The sequence below is a fragment of the Solanum stenotomum genome, chromosome 4 (assembly GCF_019186545.1).
Source record: "Solanum stenotomum isolate F172 chromosome 4, ASM1918654v1, whole genome shotgun sequence".
Lineage (NCBI taxonomy): Eukaryota > Viridiplantae > Streptophyta > Magnoliopsida > Solanales > Solanaceae > Solanum > Solanum stenotomum.
In genome coordinates, this window is record NC_064285.1 from 658,595 (window position 1) to 677,003 (window position 18,409).

The window sequence follows — 18,409 nt, forward strand, 5'->3', positions numbered from 1 at the left end:
GAGTGTTCCCGACCTTTTGTGGAGGTAGAGAGGTTGTTTGACCTTCAGGATTGCAAATTAATAATACTTGTAATTAGTATTTACTAATAATGAGGAGAGGAGGTAGCTACTCTAATCCTCAACCTTTCGGGGGTCATGTCTTCGATAAACAAAAATTATGTCAAGTACTATCTAATCATATCTTTATTACTAGCACATTCATAAATCTCTTCATGTGTCCAAACCACAAAATCTTCCACTGTGTCATCCTTTGTGCTTTTGATCATTTGAAATTCTCTTTTTATATTATTGGCATTATATGTGTAAGCAACTTGTTGCTTTCAAATTCCTTCATATATAGCCCCAATTTATTTTACACTTGGTTGTCACCTTTAATATTTTATCAGAGTAATAGTCTGCATCTGCCTTATATTCACAATCACAAAGAGAGAAATTCACCTGCACCTGATTTTTTATCATTGAAAAGTATCAAACTAAAAGAAAATTGTGTAGCTTACAAATTATACGCAACGAGAAGCAGTGAATAAGAGATACAAGAATAATCATCAAATACATGAGTTCAGCAAGAACAATTTCAATAATCGCGAGTCCAAAAAATTCTACACGTGTATATATGGATCAAGTGGCAAAAAGAGGAACACCAGAGACAAGTGATCCTCGAGTGTGTACAAAGGCACAACAGCAAAACATTATGAGGGGTCTTGTGAGCAATCTTTGACCCCAAATGCCAGATAAATGGAAATGCAATTGCAGAACAACGTTGAAGAAGGAATCAACATATACTCTCCTCTATAACTTTTATCATGGAAAACTACAGGCACCCGAAAAGTATCAACTCTACAACAGAGGGTGAGTTCAATAGGCTTACCGACTAGAAAACATTCCGGATAATATGACACAAAGGTTTCTTACTTTCAGAATTGGGCTAAATTTCATTGGTATCCTCCACCGTATGGTTGTTGGCCATAGGGACCCATGCCCATTCGGGGATTGTAACCTCCCTGCATGGGAGCTCCAGGTCCAGGGGGGAATCCGGAAGGCTGTTGCATCTGAAATCCTTGACCCATGTTCATTCCCATGCCCATGTTGTTCATAGGTCTGTTCATCCCCATGCCGCCATAAGGCTGGTTCGATCCTCCATATGCTCCCATGCCAGGACCCCCAGCAGGGCCACCACCAGCCATACCCATACCCATGCCCATGCCCATACCAGAACCAGCCATTGGGTTTGATGGAGCCCGTAGTGCACCTGCACCAGCTCGGCCAACTCCGGTACCTGAACCCATTGCTTTGCCCATGTTAATAGTAGAGATCACGGGGGTTGTACTGGGTTTCTCCATCCTTTTCTCCTTGCGATTAATAGCATCAAAATCAACTCCGATATCAGCTAATGGATTTGTTTTAGCTGCATAACAAAAATTGCAATGTGACAAGGGAACAAAGAAAAGATATTCAAATAGATCACAAAAGAAAACACTTACATCCAGAAATGTTCAAATTGACCAGTCCACGGCTCAATGTATCTGCCCAAACGGTAGACTTCGTCTCGAATTTGTCTTTGGCTGGTTGGGTGTTGGCGACAAGAGCTGTTGCAGCTGGAGTAGTTTGTGTCAGCACTAGAGCATTACTTGTTTGAATTTGTGAAGATTGAACATGCATTTGTGATGGCATGTGAGTTGCACCAGTTGGCTGTGAAAGGTAGGGTTGTCCAGCAGATGTTTGACCCATTTGGCTACCAAATGGACCTGTAGATCCTAATCCTGTGTTGTAACCTCCAGCATTGGCATTGCTCTGCACAGAGGAGCCGGCGGGAATCTGATAACCAGACTGTGGAAAGTAACCTGCTGCAGGTTGGAAACCAGACGTGGGTTGACCACCTGTGGGTCCAAAACCAGACTGTGATGCTTGACCAGGTTGAGCTGGGTAGCCTCCATAAGATGGAGAATTGTTTGCTTGACCAGAAAAGCCCACTGGAGATGCAGTTTGACCTTGAATTGGGAAAATGGTTTGTGGAGACTGTTGGCCAGGTTGAGCTGCAAAAACTGTCAGTGCTCCAGCCTGGCCAGGAGGTGGCATGTAACCTGTCTGTTGTGTAGTTGGTCCACCATACGACTCAAAACCTGTCTGTGTTGCAGGTTGGACACTTGGGATTGCATGATCACCAGGAGGTGAAGGACCAGATGGTGGGAGAATATCAGCCAGTATATCGATCTCCTGGTTCGAGGTGGACAGCTCCTGCTGAGCATATTGCATATTAGTAGAAGCAAACTGACTATATGTTGCATTTGAGACCTCAGCACCCTGAGGGGCTGATTGAGGAAGCTCAGGGCTTTGATTTGGATTAGGATGGAAAGATGGAGTAGTGTTCTGCAGATGAGTTTGCATGTTATTCGAGGTCATAGCCCTGAAAGGACCATCACCAAAAGGATCCTCGAACATCTGCAAGAAAAGCACATATTTCATTCAGTAAGTAAATTGTGGAAGGGAAGAATCGTATATGTTGCAACACAAAACAGATGGTTAAGACATCAAATGTATTGGTTTATCCACCTGGTTAGAACCAGTAGATACTGATGATGCTTCCCCAAACGTGGTCTCAGTACCAGTGGTCCCAGATGGATTAACCTCAGAGGCACTCGAAGCTGCCGGTACAAGGGCTAATGCATTGGAGAACGGATCACACAAGGAACCAAGTAAATCCATTTCGCCACCAGAAGTAGTTGACACAGGACCATTTGCTGGAACTGGGGGCGCTGCTCATACAGGAGAAAAGTTACTTGCATTAGAATGGTAAACAAATCATCTTGTTTGAAGTACTAATGAAATTAGCTTGAATACACAACAGAGCAATTTGCTTGTGCTCTATAAAGGAAATCTGAGGATCTTTCATCAAATTGCTGGTAACACCTTACAATCTTGTGCTCATTACTGATGAAATTAGTTTATATACATACACAATAGAGGACATTGATCCTTAAAGTCACTCAGAGTTCCAATGCAAACTTCAGTTTGGTATTACAGAAATAAATTATGCATTAAGGCTCTTTGCAGAGGGTATCCTCAAATAAGATTCTTTTTCTGCTGACAGAACTCAAGTTAAAGACTGACAGGGCTTTATTAAGATGAGAAGATAAAAGGTGCATGTAAATGAAGTGGGCATACGTTGATTTTGGTTTCTAAGGAACAGAAATTGAGTGAAAAGGTGGGTCGTAAAAAGATATATACTGTCATAATTCTCCTTATGCAAAAAGAGGGACTATCTTAATAGAATACACAAGTTATACCTGTACCAACACAGCCTATGTCTAAAAACATCCTGTGTATTTTAATTTTCCTTTCCATAACAAACTTGCAATTTCCAACTTCAGCCACCTCTACCAAAAATATTTTAACACATGAATTTTCTATTACTTTGAACAAAATCACAACTTTTAGAGTTTGGTTGGTCCCAATTGTTTATTCAATCAAGCAACATTTCCTGCAGCATGATTTGACCGGCAGATAAAGTGCAAGTTACTTTCTCAAAATACCACATCCAAGGAAATCTAGTTACTGAAGACACTATGGAAAACCAGTATCGCCTCAAACATCAAGCACTAATTTGGCAGTTGCTCCTTAGTGAGGGTTGTTTTACCTGCTGTAAAAGATGCACGGGGATCAAATTCATCAAAACTCTCAGCAACCGTGTTTTCTGGTGGTGGGGCAGGGGCTGCTGCTGGAGATGGTGGTGAAGCAGTAGCTGTCGCTGGAGCTGGTGGTGGAGCAGCAGTTGGTGCAGGAGCTGGCACAGTAGCTGGGCTCGGACTGGCACTGGCATGAGGAGAAGAAGATTTGGGCGCAGATGCTGAAGAAGTTTCTACATCCCTTTTGAGATATGATTATAACATCAATATAAAAATTTCAAGGAAATAAATGGGGAAAAAAGGATCCTTTTTCACAACTATTACCTTTCACTATGTGTTGGGCTGCGTGAACCACCAACAGCTTCCTCATAACTAGGAGGTGCACTAAGGTTCTGCTCAGAAAACCTCCTTTCAAGCGGCCTACTCACAACAGTTGAATCAAAAATGTAAACCTTGGCAAACAAATAAGACCATTTTCTATAAAACAATACTTAATGACGAAATTATATTAGATTAACTATTAGAGCACAATAATAACACCATCCATCCTGAGAACGAGCCTCAGCCCTAGCACCACTTCCTTTGTTGGTCATGATGATCAAACTAATGTCACGGGCAAGGATCAAAAACTTAATAAATGTGCAGAGATAATACACATTAATTTCAGAGTAATGGCAACAGAAAATACCCTGGTTTGCAGAATTTTATTCATTTCTATTAGAATCATCTAACTAGTAACAAATTACAAAAATCATGCCCTTATTTAAACAAAAGGTGAGAAGACAAACCTAGAAGAATATTGACCATCGTCATCATTGGTGTGATCCCTGTACCGGTCAGAACTTCTACTTCTTGATCCATAATTATAATCATCAGTGCTCCGACCTCTTCCACGATAATCATCATCCTTGTTTCCATCTCGGCTGCTGTCATCATAATCTCTACCATAGCGATCCCCATCACGGCTGTTTGAGTCTCCATATCTGCCATTTTTTTCTTCATCTCTGTAGCCCCATTCCCTTTCCCTCCCATAACCATTTCTTTCTTCATCTCTTCCTCCATACCGATCCTCATCAAATCTGTCACCATATCCTCCTGAACCTGATTGTGAACCAGGACGATACATACCGCCAGCTGACGTGTTGCGGAATCTATCAAGATGATAAAATTTGTCAGAACACATTAGCTTTGTAGACAGTACCAATAAAATTAGAAATTAAATGGCTACGGTTGTCATCAGAACATAGTCATTCGTATAGCTTAGAACAGTCATAGGTATAGCTAATTTTTTGTGATACTATTGTATCTACAAGAAATTAATTCCTTATACTATAAAAGATGAGCACTTTGAAATGAATGTCGACTTCATAATATTTGTGATGTCCCTAAATACAGATAGCTAGAACTTGAGCTTTTTAACAAGTTGATTTTAATACTCTCCCTTTTGAGAAGTACCAGAAATTCTTTTCATCCCTTAATAACAGACAAAGCTTGTAGAAATACACTTCTAAAATGTTGATGCTAATGATATCTGATAGGCAAATTCAAGTACTAGGCAAGACTCATTAATATGTGAAATATCATTCAACTCACTTTCCAAAAGGGACCAGTTAACTCTCAATGGGTACATCAGAAAACAGAGGTACTTATATAAACAGGACATCATACAAAGACATATATTGAGTACAGACAGCTGGGTGCACAAGTAGCTTGTGAAAAAATCTTATTTTTCAGATAATGGCACGCTTGAGTTAAGGCATTCCCAAATATTCACATGCTTGAGCATACATAGCATGTAGACATTAGACAGATGTTTCCCCTCAAATATAGAAAGCTTGAGAAAATCTTATTTTAGTAATATATGTTGGTTTGAATTAAAGACACCATCGAAAACGTAGACATCCTCATACACTGTTTTATGTCAAGACAATCTCACTTGAACCAAGGAACTCATTGGAACCGGGGCCAGTAAATCGAAGTACAGAAACAATTTTTAACCAATAAAGTTAACTAGGGAGAGAATATAGAATATCATGCTGGCAAATAAAGTAAGATGTAGTCTTAAAAAAGGAATGCAAAGGGGATGAAGTACAACTCCTTCATATTTTTTAAAAATCTTTTTGTTGGGGGAAGGGGTGTGGTTTGTCGAAGGCGAAAAGCGCAAGAAGACACCTTTGCTTGTTGGGGCTTTGTGCAGAAAAATGCAATGAAAGCACACCTCAGTGGAAAAAATAAGAAAATAATTTTACACGAGACAAATTCAAAAACAAACAACAATGATATTGTATGCAAATTAAAATATTATTTTGACAGTGATTTTAACTACTGATGCCCTTTAAGCGAAGATCAAGAGCCCCACTTGAAGGTTTTGTTGAGCCAAGCTCCTAGCCTGAGCTGCATCTCAGGTGCAGGGTTAAAGAGCATATCAAGCAGCTGTTTGACAACACCACATGGAGGAGGGGAGGGGAAGGGAGGGGAAGTGAGAAATGTGAAGTCTAGAATTCCTAGTTGTGGCAGAACTACATGCATGACTGAAGCAGATTTTTTGTAGAAAACCAACTGAAATGAGTTACACTTACTTGTCCCTATTAGAAGCTGCCTTTTGGCGAACTTCCTGAATTCTCTCCTTATCATTAACAAGAACCACAAGGCTCTGAGATTTCTTTCTGACATTGCTTCCCTGGTCTCTCCCACTGGAGTCGATATATTGAAAATCAGACAGTGTCTGGGCAAAGAGAAGATGAAGACAGTACTTAATTATTTTCCCCAGATTCTACAATTTGGCAAAATATCTCGTACGACTAAAAATTTAACAAGAATGAAGAAACTTACAGATATTTGGTAAGCATGTTCCCGTATATCATCCACGACACGTTCAGACCCATGGGCAACCAAATATTCCAAAACAGTTAAACCCTGAAATTCAGAGTCAAACATTAGATACAGGATTTATAGTGAAGCACTTTTGCATCTAGTTTTTATTAAAATGCATGAAAGCAAGCAAGCATGTTGTGTGTATCTTTGTCTAACAAAGAGGGCAGAGGGTAACCTTGAACAGAGAAAGATTCAAGAAACATGATCAGACATAATAAGTCCAAACTTAGCTAGAAAGAGTAAGCAAATTCAAGCAGCACAAACCTTGTAAACATGACGCCAATTTTTTCCAGTATCATTGATACGCTTCCAGACCACAGACATAATCATTTGGTACTCATGACTGCAAAATTTCAAAAAATGAATCTCACATATAGATAATAAATAAATTAAAATAAAATTTTATATATATCAACTAAGATGACTTAAGCTTACTAGTTCCTTGAAGCCTGAGCAATATCTGCAAGAAGTGATCCATGGGGACCCCAGGGCTCATTGCTAGTTGCATCTAGAACCTTCAAGGAAACCAAATAGAAAGATAATCAAATCATCGAGAACAGTATCTTGACCTTCTACTCATTTGAAAACTTCCCTTCTACCATCTAACATATTGAACACCAAAAATATTGAAGACGAGGTCCGCCAAAGAGAGGAGAAGTGAGATTTTCATGTGTCCACTTTGAACACTTATTCAGCAGCAAACAAAAAAAATATGTGCATGCAATTAGGCTTGTTGGGGGCGTTAGGGCGGCACTGGAATAACCTTACATTCCATAAGGTAAGAAACCTGAGTAAAGAAAAATAACTTAAACCTATGGCCGGCTTTCAGAGACAATGTAAGGATAAAGGTTGATCGAGGGAATAAGGCTTTGTTTTGGAAGGAAGACTGGACTGGTCAAGGGTCCTTGGCAAATTTATTCCCTGAGTTGTTTTCCATTTGCCTGAATCCTGACAGGAAAATACAAGAGGTTTGGCCTCCACAAGGATGGAATTTGCTCTTTATGAGATTTCTTAATGATTGGGAAATAGAGTAGGTATCGGATATGCTAGCTTTGATTGGCGATTTTCCTGGCACAAATCTGGAAACAGATAAATTGCTATGGAGGCATCATACTGATGGTCAATTCTATGTGAACATAATGTATAAAAGGGATCTAGCCACAATTGCGGGGAAGAAATCAGGGCCATGGAGTGCTATATGGAAGATTGTAGCCCCTATTAAGGTGAAGTGTTTCACTTGGTTGGTAACTAGGAGGGCTTGCCTGACACATGATAAACTTCAAAAGAGGGGAAAAATTATTGCCTCAAGATGTTATCTTTGTAAAGAGACTCTAGAAACCAACAATCATCTGTTCCTCCACTGCAAAGTAACAACACTTGTATGGGCTCTTTTCACCAATTTAGCTAGCCTAAATTGGATTATGCCAGAACATACAGCAGACCTACTAAGTTGTTGGGTCAGAAGGGGAGGTAGTAAGAGCTAGAGGAGGTGGTGGAGTGTATCTGGTGGATCATTTGGAAGGAGAGAAATCAGAGAATTTTTGTAGGTAAAGAATGCACTATAGAGAAGATTAAGTGGAAAGTAATTACCACTTTAGGTTTTTGGTGTAAAGAAATGAACATAGAAGAAGAAATTCAACTAGTGGATTTCATAGGAGCTTTGTAAGTAGTCCTGTTTTCTTTTATTGTTGGTTTTTCTATGTAACTAACACTTTTGGAGGTGGCCAGCATATCCCTTAATGCTGAGGAATACAAAGTTACCAGTTTCAAAAAAAATAAAATAACTTAAACACAACCACAAACCAGAACGACTACCAATGCTGGAACTACAAGGAAGAGTCAATTATTGCAGAAGACTCAAGTTATGTGAAGATCTTTTCCTTCTCCTTATATCATATCATTATATCAATATGTGTTCCATGAACTCAAAACAGATTTGATACTGCCGTATCTTTACTACTATTGGCAAGAAGAGAGCAAGCAGCCAAGCACTCATGGTTTTAATACTGTTAAAGCTATTCACATTATTTAAGTGGCATAAAAGAGAATCGTCTCACAGTTTCAAAAAAAAAACACAGTTTCAGAAAAAAGAGAATCGTCTCACAAGAAAGGCTAGCTATGGTGACTAGGTATGTTTGGTGAATAACTAGAACAAGCACTTCAAAAACAATATGCTCTACTTGAATCAAGGCATGACACTCAGCTCCAGGCAACATGCCTCCTCAGCTATGTTGCCCAGACTCTTCAAAAATGCCAACGGGTGCATGTTGGATCCTCCAAAAATAGTGTACTTTTGGAGGATCCGACACGGGGTGCAGCAGCATTTTTGGAGAGTACGAGCAACATAGCTCTTCAGCAAACACAAGTGTGTGAGTCTCTTTCAAAGCCATAACCTCTATTCCATGAATCAATAAAGCAAACTCAAAGTCTATCTATGAGAGAGGCCAATAGGACTATCTAATATCTATATTAGTTCTTCACCTTGGAACATCTCTTTGATAAAAAGGTTTTGACCATCTCTTTTTTGTAGTTACTCCCCATGATTTCTTCTTTTATATTTCCAGAGGCTTATGATGTTGCTTTGCATACATCTTTAATAAACATTTCTCAAAGGATCGGAATCAAAATGCACTTCTTCAACGTGTAGGTTGTGCACTCTTTGCCTCCAAAGTAGTTAGTTGCAACCTCGAGCCTCACATGAAAGATTTGAAGTATTCTTAATTTTGAATCAGTGTACATACTACATTATAGTACATGTACTTATCTAAGTGTTTCAAAAGTGGGATTATGTTGACGTAGGTCTATCCCTGTCCTAGATTGACCTCAGTTAAATAAAGTCTCTAACTTTTGCTTAAAACAATATATTTTGGCACTGCCGGAATATGAAATACATTGCACTGACAAAAAGTACACAAAAATAATAAAGAGATGGACAAATAGAACTTACTTTTTGTTCTATTGAAGGGACTTTAAGAACCTTTTTATTCACCCCTCTCTTGCTGCAAGGAAAAAGTGAAAGCAACAAATGGCATATAAACAAAAGATTCAAAATGAAAAAATCAACTATATTGCTTGGACTCTTCAATAATACCGTCGGGTTCGTGTTTGAGGATCCAACATGGGTGCTGCGGTATTTTTAAAGAGTCGGAACAACATAGCAAATTAAAGACTAAACATCTACAAAATCAATCACATGCTATTTTCTCCATACATTACGAAAATTCGCAGATAGAGATATGAAAAACGCCAAGTAACTAGTCTGGCAGAGATATTTCTACGCCAGTAACTTCGAAAAGTGTAAGATTTGAATTGGCAAAAAACTTACAGGTCCCGCACGGTTTGATCAAATGCTTTCTTCATTTGGATATTGTATTCTTAGCCCCCAATTACTCAAGTGATGTCTGTAGAAACAAACAAAACCGATTATATCCACGTGCCCCTTATCCTATTCCTATCACCGAACACATTCAATTAATTCACTTTTCAGCATAACACCAAGAACCAAATGAATCCTTCTATATTGGCATGATAAATCAATCAACCAACTACACCTCAATCTCAAATTACTTAAGGATCAACTATACAAAATGTTCTTTTTAGTCTACATTTATTTCCATGAATTAAAATTCCCAACAATTTCAAAAATCCCATTTTGCGTAAAATCATAAACAAACCACTCAACAAGCATAAACCCAGAATTCCATTGACCTAAATATTCAGAATTAACAATCACAACAATTCCAAAAAAAACCCCATTTTGCGGAAAAACATACACAAAGCACTCAACAACCATAAACCCAGAATTTCAAAACAAAAAATAAACATAATTCAGGTGCCAACATAATTTCACACTTTCATTTCATAAACAATTCAAATCAGCGGGAACAAACATAATCTAAATTACACAAAAACTCACAAATGTGAGCTAAACCCATTTCAATAAATCAACTAAATAGCTCAATTTACAGATCTAAATCCAAATCACATCAAAAACATAGTAATTGATTACGGAAATTAACAAAATTGATCGAAAAATACCAAATGAAAAGATCCAATTGAATGAATATGAGATCGAACCTGATCAGATCTGAGATGTGAAGATGTAGAGAGAGAAGGGGAGAGATATACAGAGGAAAAAATTGAGAAACAGAGAGAGAGGAGCTGTCGATTGTTGAAGACAGAGAGAGAGAATGGAGAAAAGGAGGGTGTAAAGGAAAGAGCAAAGACAGCGCACCTTACACGCAGGAATATTACTACTATATATTCTCTCCGTCTCAATTTATCTGGCACGAATTCAGCACGTAACAAGTTTTAAAATTTAAATAAGATATTTTTTATCCTGATTTTTCTAGAAATTTATTTTATGTCTTGAATTATTAATATGTAATTTTCACATATATAAACTTTATTTCAAAACAAATTAAAGATTTCATAATTGAATTTACGATTAAAATTAAATTGTTTCACTTTTAAAATTCGAACTGTGCCACGTAAATAGGGATGGAATATATTGAATATGGACCAAAAAGGAAATATATCTTATCCTATATTTGATACGCACATTAAAATCTGACTAAATTCAAATTTGTGTCTTGATTTGATTTCCTAACTTCTACTTATTTCTTCTTTTTTTCCTTTTTTGATGGTTTTCTTCCTCGTATTTTTGTTTTTGTATTTGTGAAACGGTTCGAACTTGTCATAGAAGATGATGCCCTAGTAAGGCGGAGTGAGTGATTGGCATTGAAGGGTATGAGTAAAAATAGAGGTATGTCTAAAAAAAACATGGTGGAAAGATGATGAGGCTATACACGACAAGCTTTCAGATTATTACGAATATGATATTAAATAGAAGGGTATGGAGGTCGAGAATTCTAAAAGAATACTAGTAATAAATAGTTTCAAACTTGTTTTTCCTATTGGCAGTAATAGTATTATTTCTGATTTGTTTATTGTTTGACTTGTACTTATTTCTTATTCTTACTTTTCTTTTATTACTTGAAGTCACTTGCAGCTCCATTTTTTTATTATCGTGTTATTGCTACTATTTATGTTTTTATAAATATTGTGTTTGTATTTTTTTTAATTAAAGATTTATCGAAAACAAAGTTTATAATTATTAATATAAAAATAAAATCTTTGTACACTCTATTGTTGTTACATTTATGTTTTGTGAATAAGCTTAACCACTAACAATCCAATTAAGTTTATATTTATTGTTTTGATTAAAGACAAAAGGAGTGAGACATGACTATTCTATTTTGGCAAGTTCAATTTTTTGAATTATATATCCTATATTTATGATGAAGAAAAAGTTTTTTTTTTGCACATTAATTGTGCTTTTTTATAGTCATTTACAAATATTAATACACAATTACTAATAATAAATATTAAATAGTATTTACATCTACTATAGTTTAATTCTATCCTTCTTTAACAACTCCCTAACGTAAATTAAGTCAATAACATTAATTGGGTTTAATAAATGGACTATTTAATTTGAAATATCTCAATCTAATAAGAAGTTATATACTTTTATATCAAACCTTTATGGATTTATTATAGTTAAATAATTTAATGAGGCGAGAATGTATGTTAATTAACTATAGCTAAGTATTGAAAGGTCGTTCGATATGTGCAATAAGATGGTATATCACAGAATTAAGTTTAAAACAAATTTCATTTATTTAGTTGATAATATAAATTCTTGGAGATTTTACCTTAGTTTACTCCATCTAATTTGGAACTAATTTTATCCAGACTTTTTAGATGAACTAAATTTATCCATGAATTATAATTTCAAAACAATTTAGTCCAAAAACTAGATAATCTTTAAATTGTACATGCAAACACATATTATTTATTTAATGGAATGGTTTATTTAATTGACCTAATATAATATAAATAGTAAATAAATAGAGGATATTGAAAAGCAAATGGAATATAGAATTAACTTAATTAGATGGTGGTGGTTAATAAAAAAAAGACAATAAAAAAGAAACTTAACATGGAAGGAAAAGTGATGTAAATCATATCTATGTTATTCCTTTTTAAAAGCTCTATGTCCCTTATTTTAAAGTAACATATACTCTCGAATTTAGATTCAGTCGCATATATTTTCAACGATTGATTTATTTAAAAATAATATTAATTCAAAAAAATTCCACACTTTATAGTCATCTATATTATTGACGTGATCTTCGACTCTAATTGGAACATGAAAAACAAGTGGATATAAATTTAAAATACAAATTGACATTAGATTAATATAACATTTTTTAATGTGTTTTTCATATATATAGTCTTTATGAGCAAAATAAAAAAACATGTAAGGAAAAACAAAGGGTAAGGATTGATGTGACTGGTGTTTGGTACATATGAAATTATTTTTTAGTAATAAAATAAAATATTTTCATCTTTTTTCATGTTTAATCGAAAAATAAATTGGTTAAAAATTTAAACAATAATTTTCTTAATTAAAGTAGAAAACTAATTAATTACTTCCACCAACCCAGACTACACCCCCACTCCCCATCCAGATTGAGTTGTCGGTGATTTTATTTCTTTTTTTGGGGGGGATTTGGCTTCATGTTTTTGGATTTTATTGTTGTAATGTCGCTGTCGCTAAATTTTGGGTGCAATAACAATATATTCAGTGAAATTCTATAAGTGAAGTATGAACTATATAGGGAAAATATCAACAAAAAAAAGAAGTGTTACATCTAAAAAGAATAAAAGAATATTAAATTTCACAACAATAATAATATAGTCAGTGTAATCCGCACTCTAATTATTCTTTTTATTAATGTTTTCTAAGTTTAAAGATCTTGTAACTCAATTGGGGTAATTGTAAAAATGCAAAATTTAAATTATTTCATCCTCCCACAATGTTGGAAAGAATTAAATAAATTGAACTAGAAAAAAAAAGTTCAAATCTTTACACATTAGAGAATCTTGATTTTGTAATATTCTTGATTTATATTGATTTGTTACGAGAAAAAAGTAATTTTGTCGTAAAACTTCATATTATTAATAAAAATTTAAATTATATATGCTGACGATATATATTTTTTCTTAATACTATTTATATAGCTTAATTAGTTATAACAAGTTCTTGCTCTATTTATCATGTTACCTAGCTTGATGGAAAGTTGTTACACGTCAATTTTATCTTATGTTGACACCACTCTATGTATATTCTAGATCCAAAGCTGGCAAGGATGTTAGGCTTCGAACGATGTTAGGACTGAGAAATTGGAAAGATAGGACGAAATAGCCTATCTTGAATACATAATCAATTACCAGAACGAATTCTTTCTAGTTTCTATGATACAATTAAGAGATTCTCTAGAAAAAATACGAATTTTGCACTACTTTTGAGGAAAGTTGAGATTAAGTTTTAGTCAACATCACCAAATGAATGGCAAAAATTCTCCATAGTAAAGTATTGAAAGGAAAAACTCCTTTGCTATATTAAAGAAATCAATGTCTTCTTCTTCTTCCCTTTGAACTTGCAAGTTCTTGTGATGATGATGACTTTTGAGCAAATTGAGATAAGTTCCTAAGTCATGTACACATGAAGGATTTTGCATGTTGAAGAAATCTAACAAGATTTCAACTCCAACATGAGCATAACATGAACAACTCCAGGGTACCTCGTATCTCCCACCAAAAACCCTAAAGTTTTCGTTCAGAAGAACTCCAGGAAGTTTTGTGATAGGGTCATTCACGTTGACGATTCTCAATACTTTTACACCTAACTCTTCACATCTTTCCTTAAACCCCGAGTTACCAACTCTAGGACCTCCAAAAGAAAATACTGTAATTGATATGTTGTTACTTTCTGACTCTGATACTGACTGTGATACTGATGATTCATATAGTTGATCACGTCTTGTTATGGTTGCATTTTTGTTCAACCCTAGCTCCGCGATGTCATAGGCTAGCAAAAGGGCCAATGCACTCCCCATGCTATGTCCACCAATAGTTATACTCATTTCTTCGTTTTTATACATATTTATTACTCTCCCTATCTCAGAGAGTAATTGTTCACGACAACTTCTTAGGCCAAACCTTTCACCCTCATTCGAGGTATACAAACTCAAAAATCCAGCTTCAACCTTAACCTCAGGCCTGAGATTACTAGGATCAAGACGGGCAGGAGATAATGTGCTCATCAAATTTGCTATCCATTCAGGATTAGTAACCGTTCCTCGAAATGTGATGAGCACATCTCTCCTGCCCAATCTTTTAGTTTCTTCATCACTTGAAATTGCAACATAACCAATCCATCTTCCACTAGATGATGATGATGAAGAATTTTGACCAATTGATAAAACATTGATGTTTGTAGTGGCATAAATGTACTTTGTTATTTGATAGCCTGATTTTCCTAACCCAACTTCACTCAACATACTATTTTTTCCATACTTACAATTCAAGTATCTTTTTGAATTTGGATCAAGATCAAATGCATTGTAACATGCAACAACAAATTCACCATACCTAATAATCTCCTCTTGTAGAAGTGTATCCAATGGATTCACTAAATTTTCCCAATTTCTTGATCCTTGAATTTCTCTCCACATGGTAGCCAATTTATTATTATTAGTAGTATTAATAATGTTACTACTAATATTACTATGACTAAATGTAGGCATAGTAGAAGCCAATAGTATCAATCTTGATGTAGCTAATTTCACCTCATTTCCTTTGACCAAACATGACTTAGGTAGAAACTCACATGAAAATGTAGATATTTTCATAGTTGGATTTGGTAACATGAAAATAAGTTGAGAGTTTCGAATACTAGATGATTAAAGATATTTGAAGAAACGAAGCGAAAGAGTAAGAGAGAAATTGAGAGAGGTGTATATGGATTTTCTTGATTCATATATGGTGTGTATATGTGTATATATATTTGAGATGTGTGTGATGCCACGGCCGGTGTGGATAAGCTAAAGGGGGGGTGGGGGAATAAAGGCATGTTTGGCTTGGAATTTTGACTGGAAAATATTGGGAATTCTAATTTCTATAATATATGATAATTAAATTAAAGTGGTCGGTTAGCTTTTAGTATAGTTACTAATTTATTTGTTTTATTTCAAATGAATTGATTTTTAAAGTGTATTTACGAAGTCAAAATAATTAAGATGTATTGGAAAAAATAACTTGGAAAAATGAAGTAGTAATTACTTTTGTTAAGATAAGATTTTTACTTCATCTCTTAAGACCTTTACATCCAAATGTCTCTTTGCATGTAAGAATTTGGACAAATGGCAAAACCACTTGTCATGATACCATTTTCTTCTACCACTATAAATCCTCTCATTTTTTCTTTTAGGAAATTGTGAAAAGACCAACTTTCTGCAGGATCTCACCTTTTCATGTTTTATTTTCTTATGGTTATTTTAAGTAGTTATTTTGGCTTTATTATTCTGTGTTTCCACTAATAACTTGTTGGTGATAATTAATTTGATGATTCATGTATCCTCTATTTAAGATAGGGGAATGTTTATTTAATCTTGAGGAAATATTTCACGAAATAATTTTTTAGGATAGTGTCCAGCATGACTAGTCACTTCAATCAAATCTTGAAAAAGACAATAGATGGGGTGGGAGAGGAGTGGAGAAGACAATATGGGTGGGGAATGGATTGGGGTTAGGGTGGGTAGAGGTGGGGAAGACATTGGGTGGGTGGGGGAAGAGCGGAGAAGACGATCTGGTTGGGTGGGGCGGAGAAGATGATTTGGGTCGGGTTGGGTTATTTTATTTTTCTATTTTTTTTCTGTGTAAAAATTCCACATGTCATTTAGTCATTGGCTACTTCTTTCTACTAAAATATTATTTTTAATATACATACCACATGTTTTTATTTAATTTGCCACTTCGACACGTCATCGGCGACCTTATATATTTGACTTATTGTTAAAAAAATGTTAAATGACACGATGCAATATGACATAAGATGTCTAAAATAAACAAAACTTAGTTAAGATGTCTAAATGAAAATTGATGTCAGCTTTAAGAGATTACCAATGAGTTAGGTCTATAAATTTATGCAACATATATATACACATAAGGACTTTCTAGTTAGTAGGTAAGTTATCGCAGAGTCATCTTGTTGGCAATTAATTAGATATTATAAATACAACTTGTTACCAATAAATGATGATCACAGTCATATGAATAAAAAGTAGGTCATATTATTAAATTGTAAAGTAATATATACAGTTGAATTTTATTGTTTTGTTAGTCTGTTTACTTCTTTATATTCTAAATTCATGTTACGAAGTATTTTAGATTCATCATTATATGAGGCTTAAACGCTCTTACGAAATAGAATTCAATTTCCAAGTCTGAACGGAGGCATGTGAGCCATATTCAATTAAGGGGGTTCGATCGAGTTCTCTTTCATCATAAAATAAAGAAGTGTAGAATAGGGCAAATAAACTTTTAAATTTATATTTACATAAGAAAAACTTTTATTAGAGTGATAATGAGTATCGATGCAAAAAATATTTTAAATCATAATTTTGACGATCAATTTTATATTCTACATCTATTTATTTATATGAACAACACTACATCAAAAATGATCTTTAGTGGTAATTAATTAACGGTAATAGTTTAATTGCTGCTAAATATGTATTTTTAGCGGCAATTAACACTCTTTGTATATGTCCCTAAAACCTTTAGCGACACTGAATCTAATGTCACTTAACTAATGCCGGTAAAGATTTTAGCACTCGTTATTAATGTGTTTATTTATTGCCGCTAAAAGTTATTTTTATCGTAGTGCAAGTAGATTTAATAGGATAATTTTTTATTAGCAATTTCTATGTTGAATTTAGACCTTTCTAATTTCTTTTCTTTTTTTTGCTTTGTGAACTTTTTCTATGGAACAAATATGAATACTCTCTAGTTTAGATTGAACAAGCAAAGCATGCAATTGTATACATTTAGTTCTTTTCATTAGATTTTTTTTGTATCTTTCTTTTTTTTCATTCCTCTATTATATTTATCAAAGGAAGTTATGAAAAAAAGTTTTGTATTTCTCCCATTTTCACGGAAATCAATTAGACAAAAAGTGATGTATTTTGCTAATAGATTCCACAATTGATTATATGTGATAATTCACGTAAAATTTGCATTTACTGTCTCATGTGACTCACGTGACTGAAGATCGATTGACGAAAATAAAATTATGAAAAAAATTGATATTTTCATGGAATTTTAAAGAAATCTCAAATGAGCGGAGGTGAAAAGGTAAAAAATTATATAAAACATATCATAAGTTTATGTGGTACGTGTGTTTTCTATTTGATGATGTTATATATATTCAAGAGATAAATCTTTTCGGTAATCAGTCGGGTCAAAGCACACAATACATACTATGGGCTTTGATTATGACAAATATAGCTAGTATGAGAGTTGGATATTCTCGATCACTAATCAGGTGGTGGGAACATTGAGTTCCTAATTATGAGGTATATGTTGACACTTATGACAGAGGGTGAAATGATGAAAGGAGTTGGAGAGACGTATTGACAGGTTTCTAAATATATAGCAAGTTTCTAAAGAAGTTTACATGACACATTGACACCTTAGGCGAATTATTATCATTAGATGAGAGTTGATAGCAAAAGGTTTTACAAAATGTATTTATAAAATTTATTACACTTAGCGGACAATACGATTACTTGTCAATCATAAAAACAATAAAGCTCCATAAAAGTGGTAATTAACTATATTATCATGCACATGAAAAAAGGTGACATAAATTGTGTGTATGTTGACATTATCAGACAGTAATTTTGCACTTTAATTTCCTTCTTGAATATTGCTTATGTTTGCAAATTCACGTGATTTCTTTTTAATGTAGAAAATTTATCCTTTTATGAGCTGAACTAAGG

The 18,409-nt window shown here is 34.6% G+C and overlaps 2 protein-coding genes across 2 annotated transcripts; both read right to left on the reverse strand.

Moving 5' to 3' along the window:
* Positions 1-766: 766 nt before the first annotated feature.
* Positions 767-10,728, reverse strand: LOC125861214 (clathrin interactor EPSIN 2-like). The gene is made up of 13 exons (XM_049541159.1): positions 10,575-10,728; positions 9,823-9,898; positions 9,445-9,496; positions 6,933-7,012; positions 6,762-6,840; positions 6,456-6,539; positions 6,203-6,348; positions 4,412-4,774; positions 3,948-4,043; positions 3,635-3,864; positions 2,551-2,753; positions 1,482-2,439; positions 767-1,405 (listed from the first exon to the last, which is right to left on the reverse strand). Exons 2-13 carry the CDS (start codon positions 9,855-9,857, stop codon positions 933-935), a joined length of 2,799 nt encoding a protein of 932 aa, XP_049397116.1. The 5' UTR covers positions 9,858-9,898; positions 10,575-10,728; the 3' UTR covers positions 767-932.
* Positions 10,729-13,903: 3,175 nt separating this feature from the next.
* LOC125862788 (galactolipase DONGLE, chloroplastic-like) lies at positions 13,904-15,480 on the reverse strand. Its single transcript, XM_049542913.1, has 3 exons — positions 15,416-15,480; positions 14,402-15,179; positions 13,904-14,341 (listed from the first exon to the last, which is right to left on the reverse strand). Exons 1-3 carry the CDS (start codon positions 15,478-15,480, stop codon positions 13,904-13,906), a joined length of 1,281 nt encoding a protein of 426 aa, XP_049398870.1.
* Positions 15,481-18,409: the final 2,929 nt, after the last annotated feature.

Coding starts and splice junctions, on each gene's coding strand:
- LOC125861214 (XM_049541159.1), bottom strand. CDS start 9,857: ATGAAGAAAGCATTTGATCAAACCGTGCGGGACCT. Junction 9,497..9,822: donor GATCAAACCGTGCGGGACCT/GTAAGTTTTTTG, acceptor TTTTCCTTGCAG/CAAGAGAGGGGTGAATAAAA. Junction 4,044..4,411: donor GATGGTCAATATTCTTCTAG/GTTTGTCTTCTC, acceptor TGTTGTGAGTAG/GCCGCTTGAAAGGAGGTTTT.
- LOC125862788 (XM_049542913.1), bottom strand. CDS start 15,480: ATGCCTTTATTCCCCCACCCCCCCTTTAGCTTATCCACACCGGCCGTG. Junction 15,180..15,415: donor GTGGCATCACACACATCTCA/AATATATATACA, acceptor ATTAGCTACATC/AAGATTGATACTATTGGCTT. Junction 14,342..14,401: donor AGCTAGGGTTGAACAAAAAT/GCAACCATAACA, acceptor TCAGTATCAGAG/TCAGAAAGTAACAACATATC.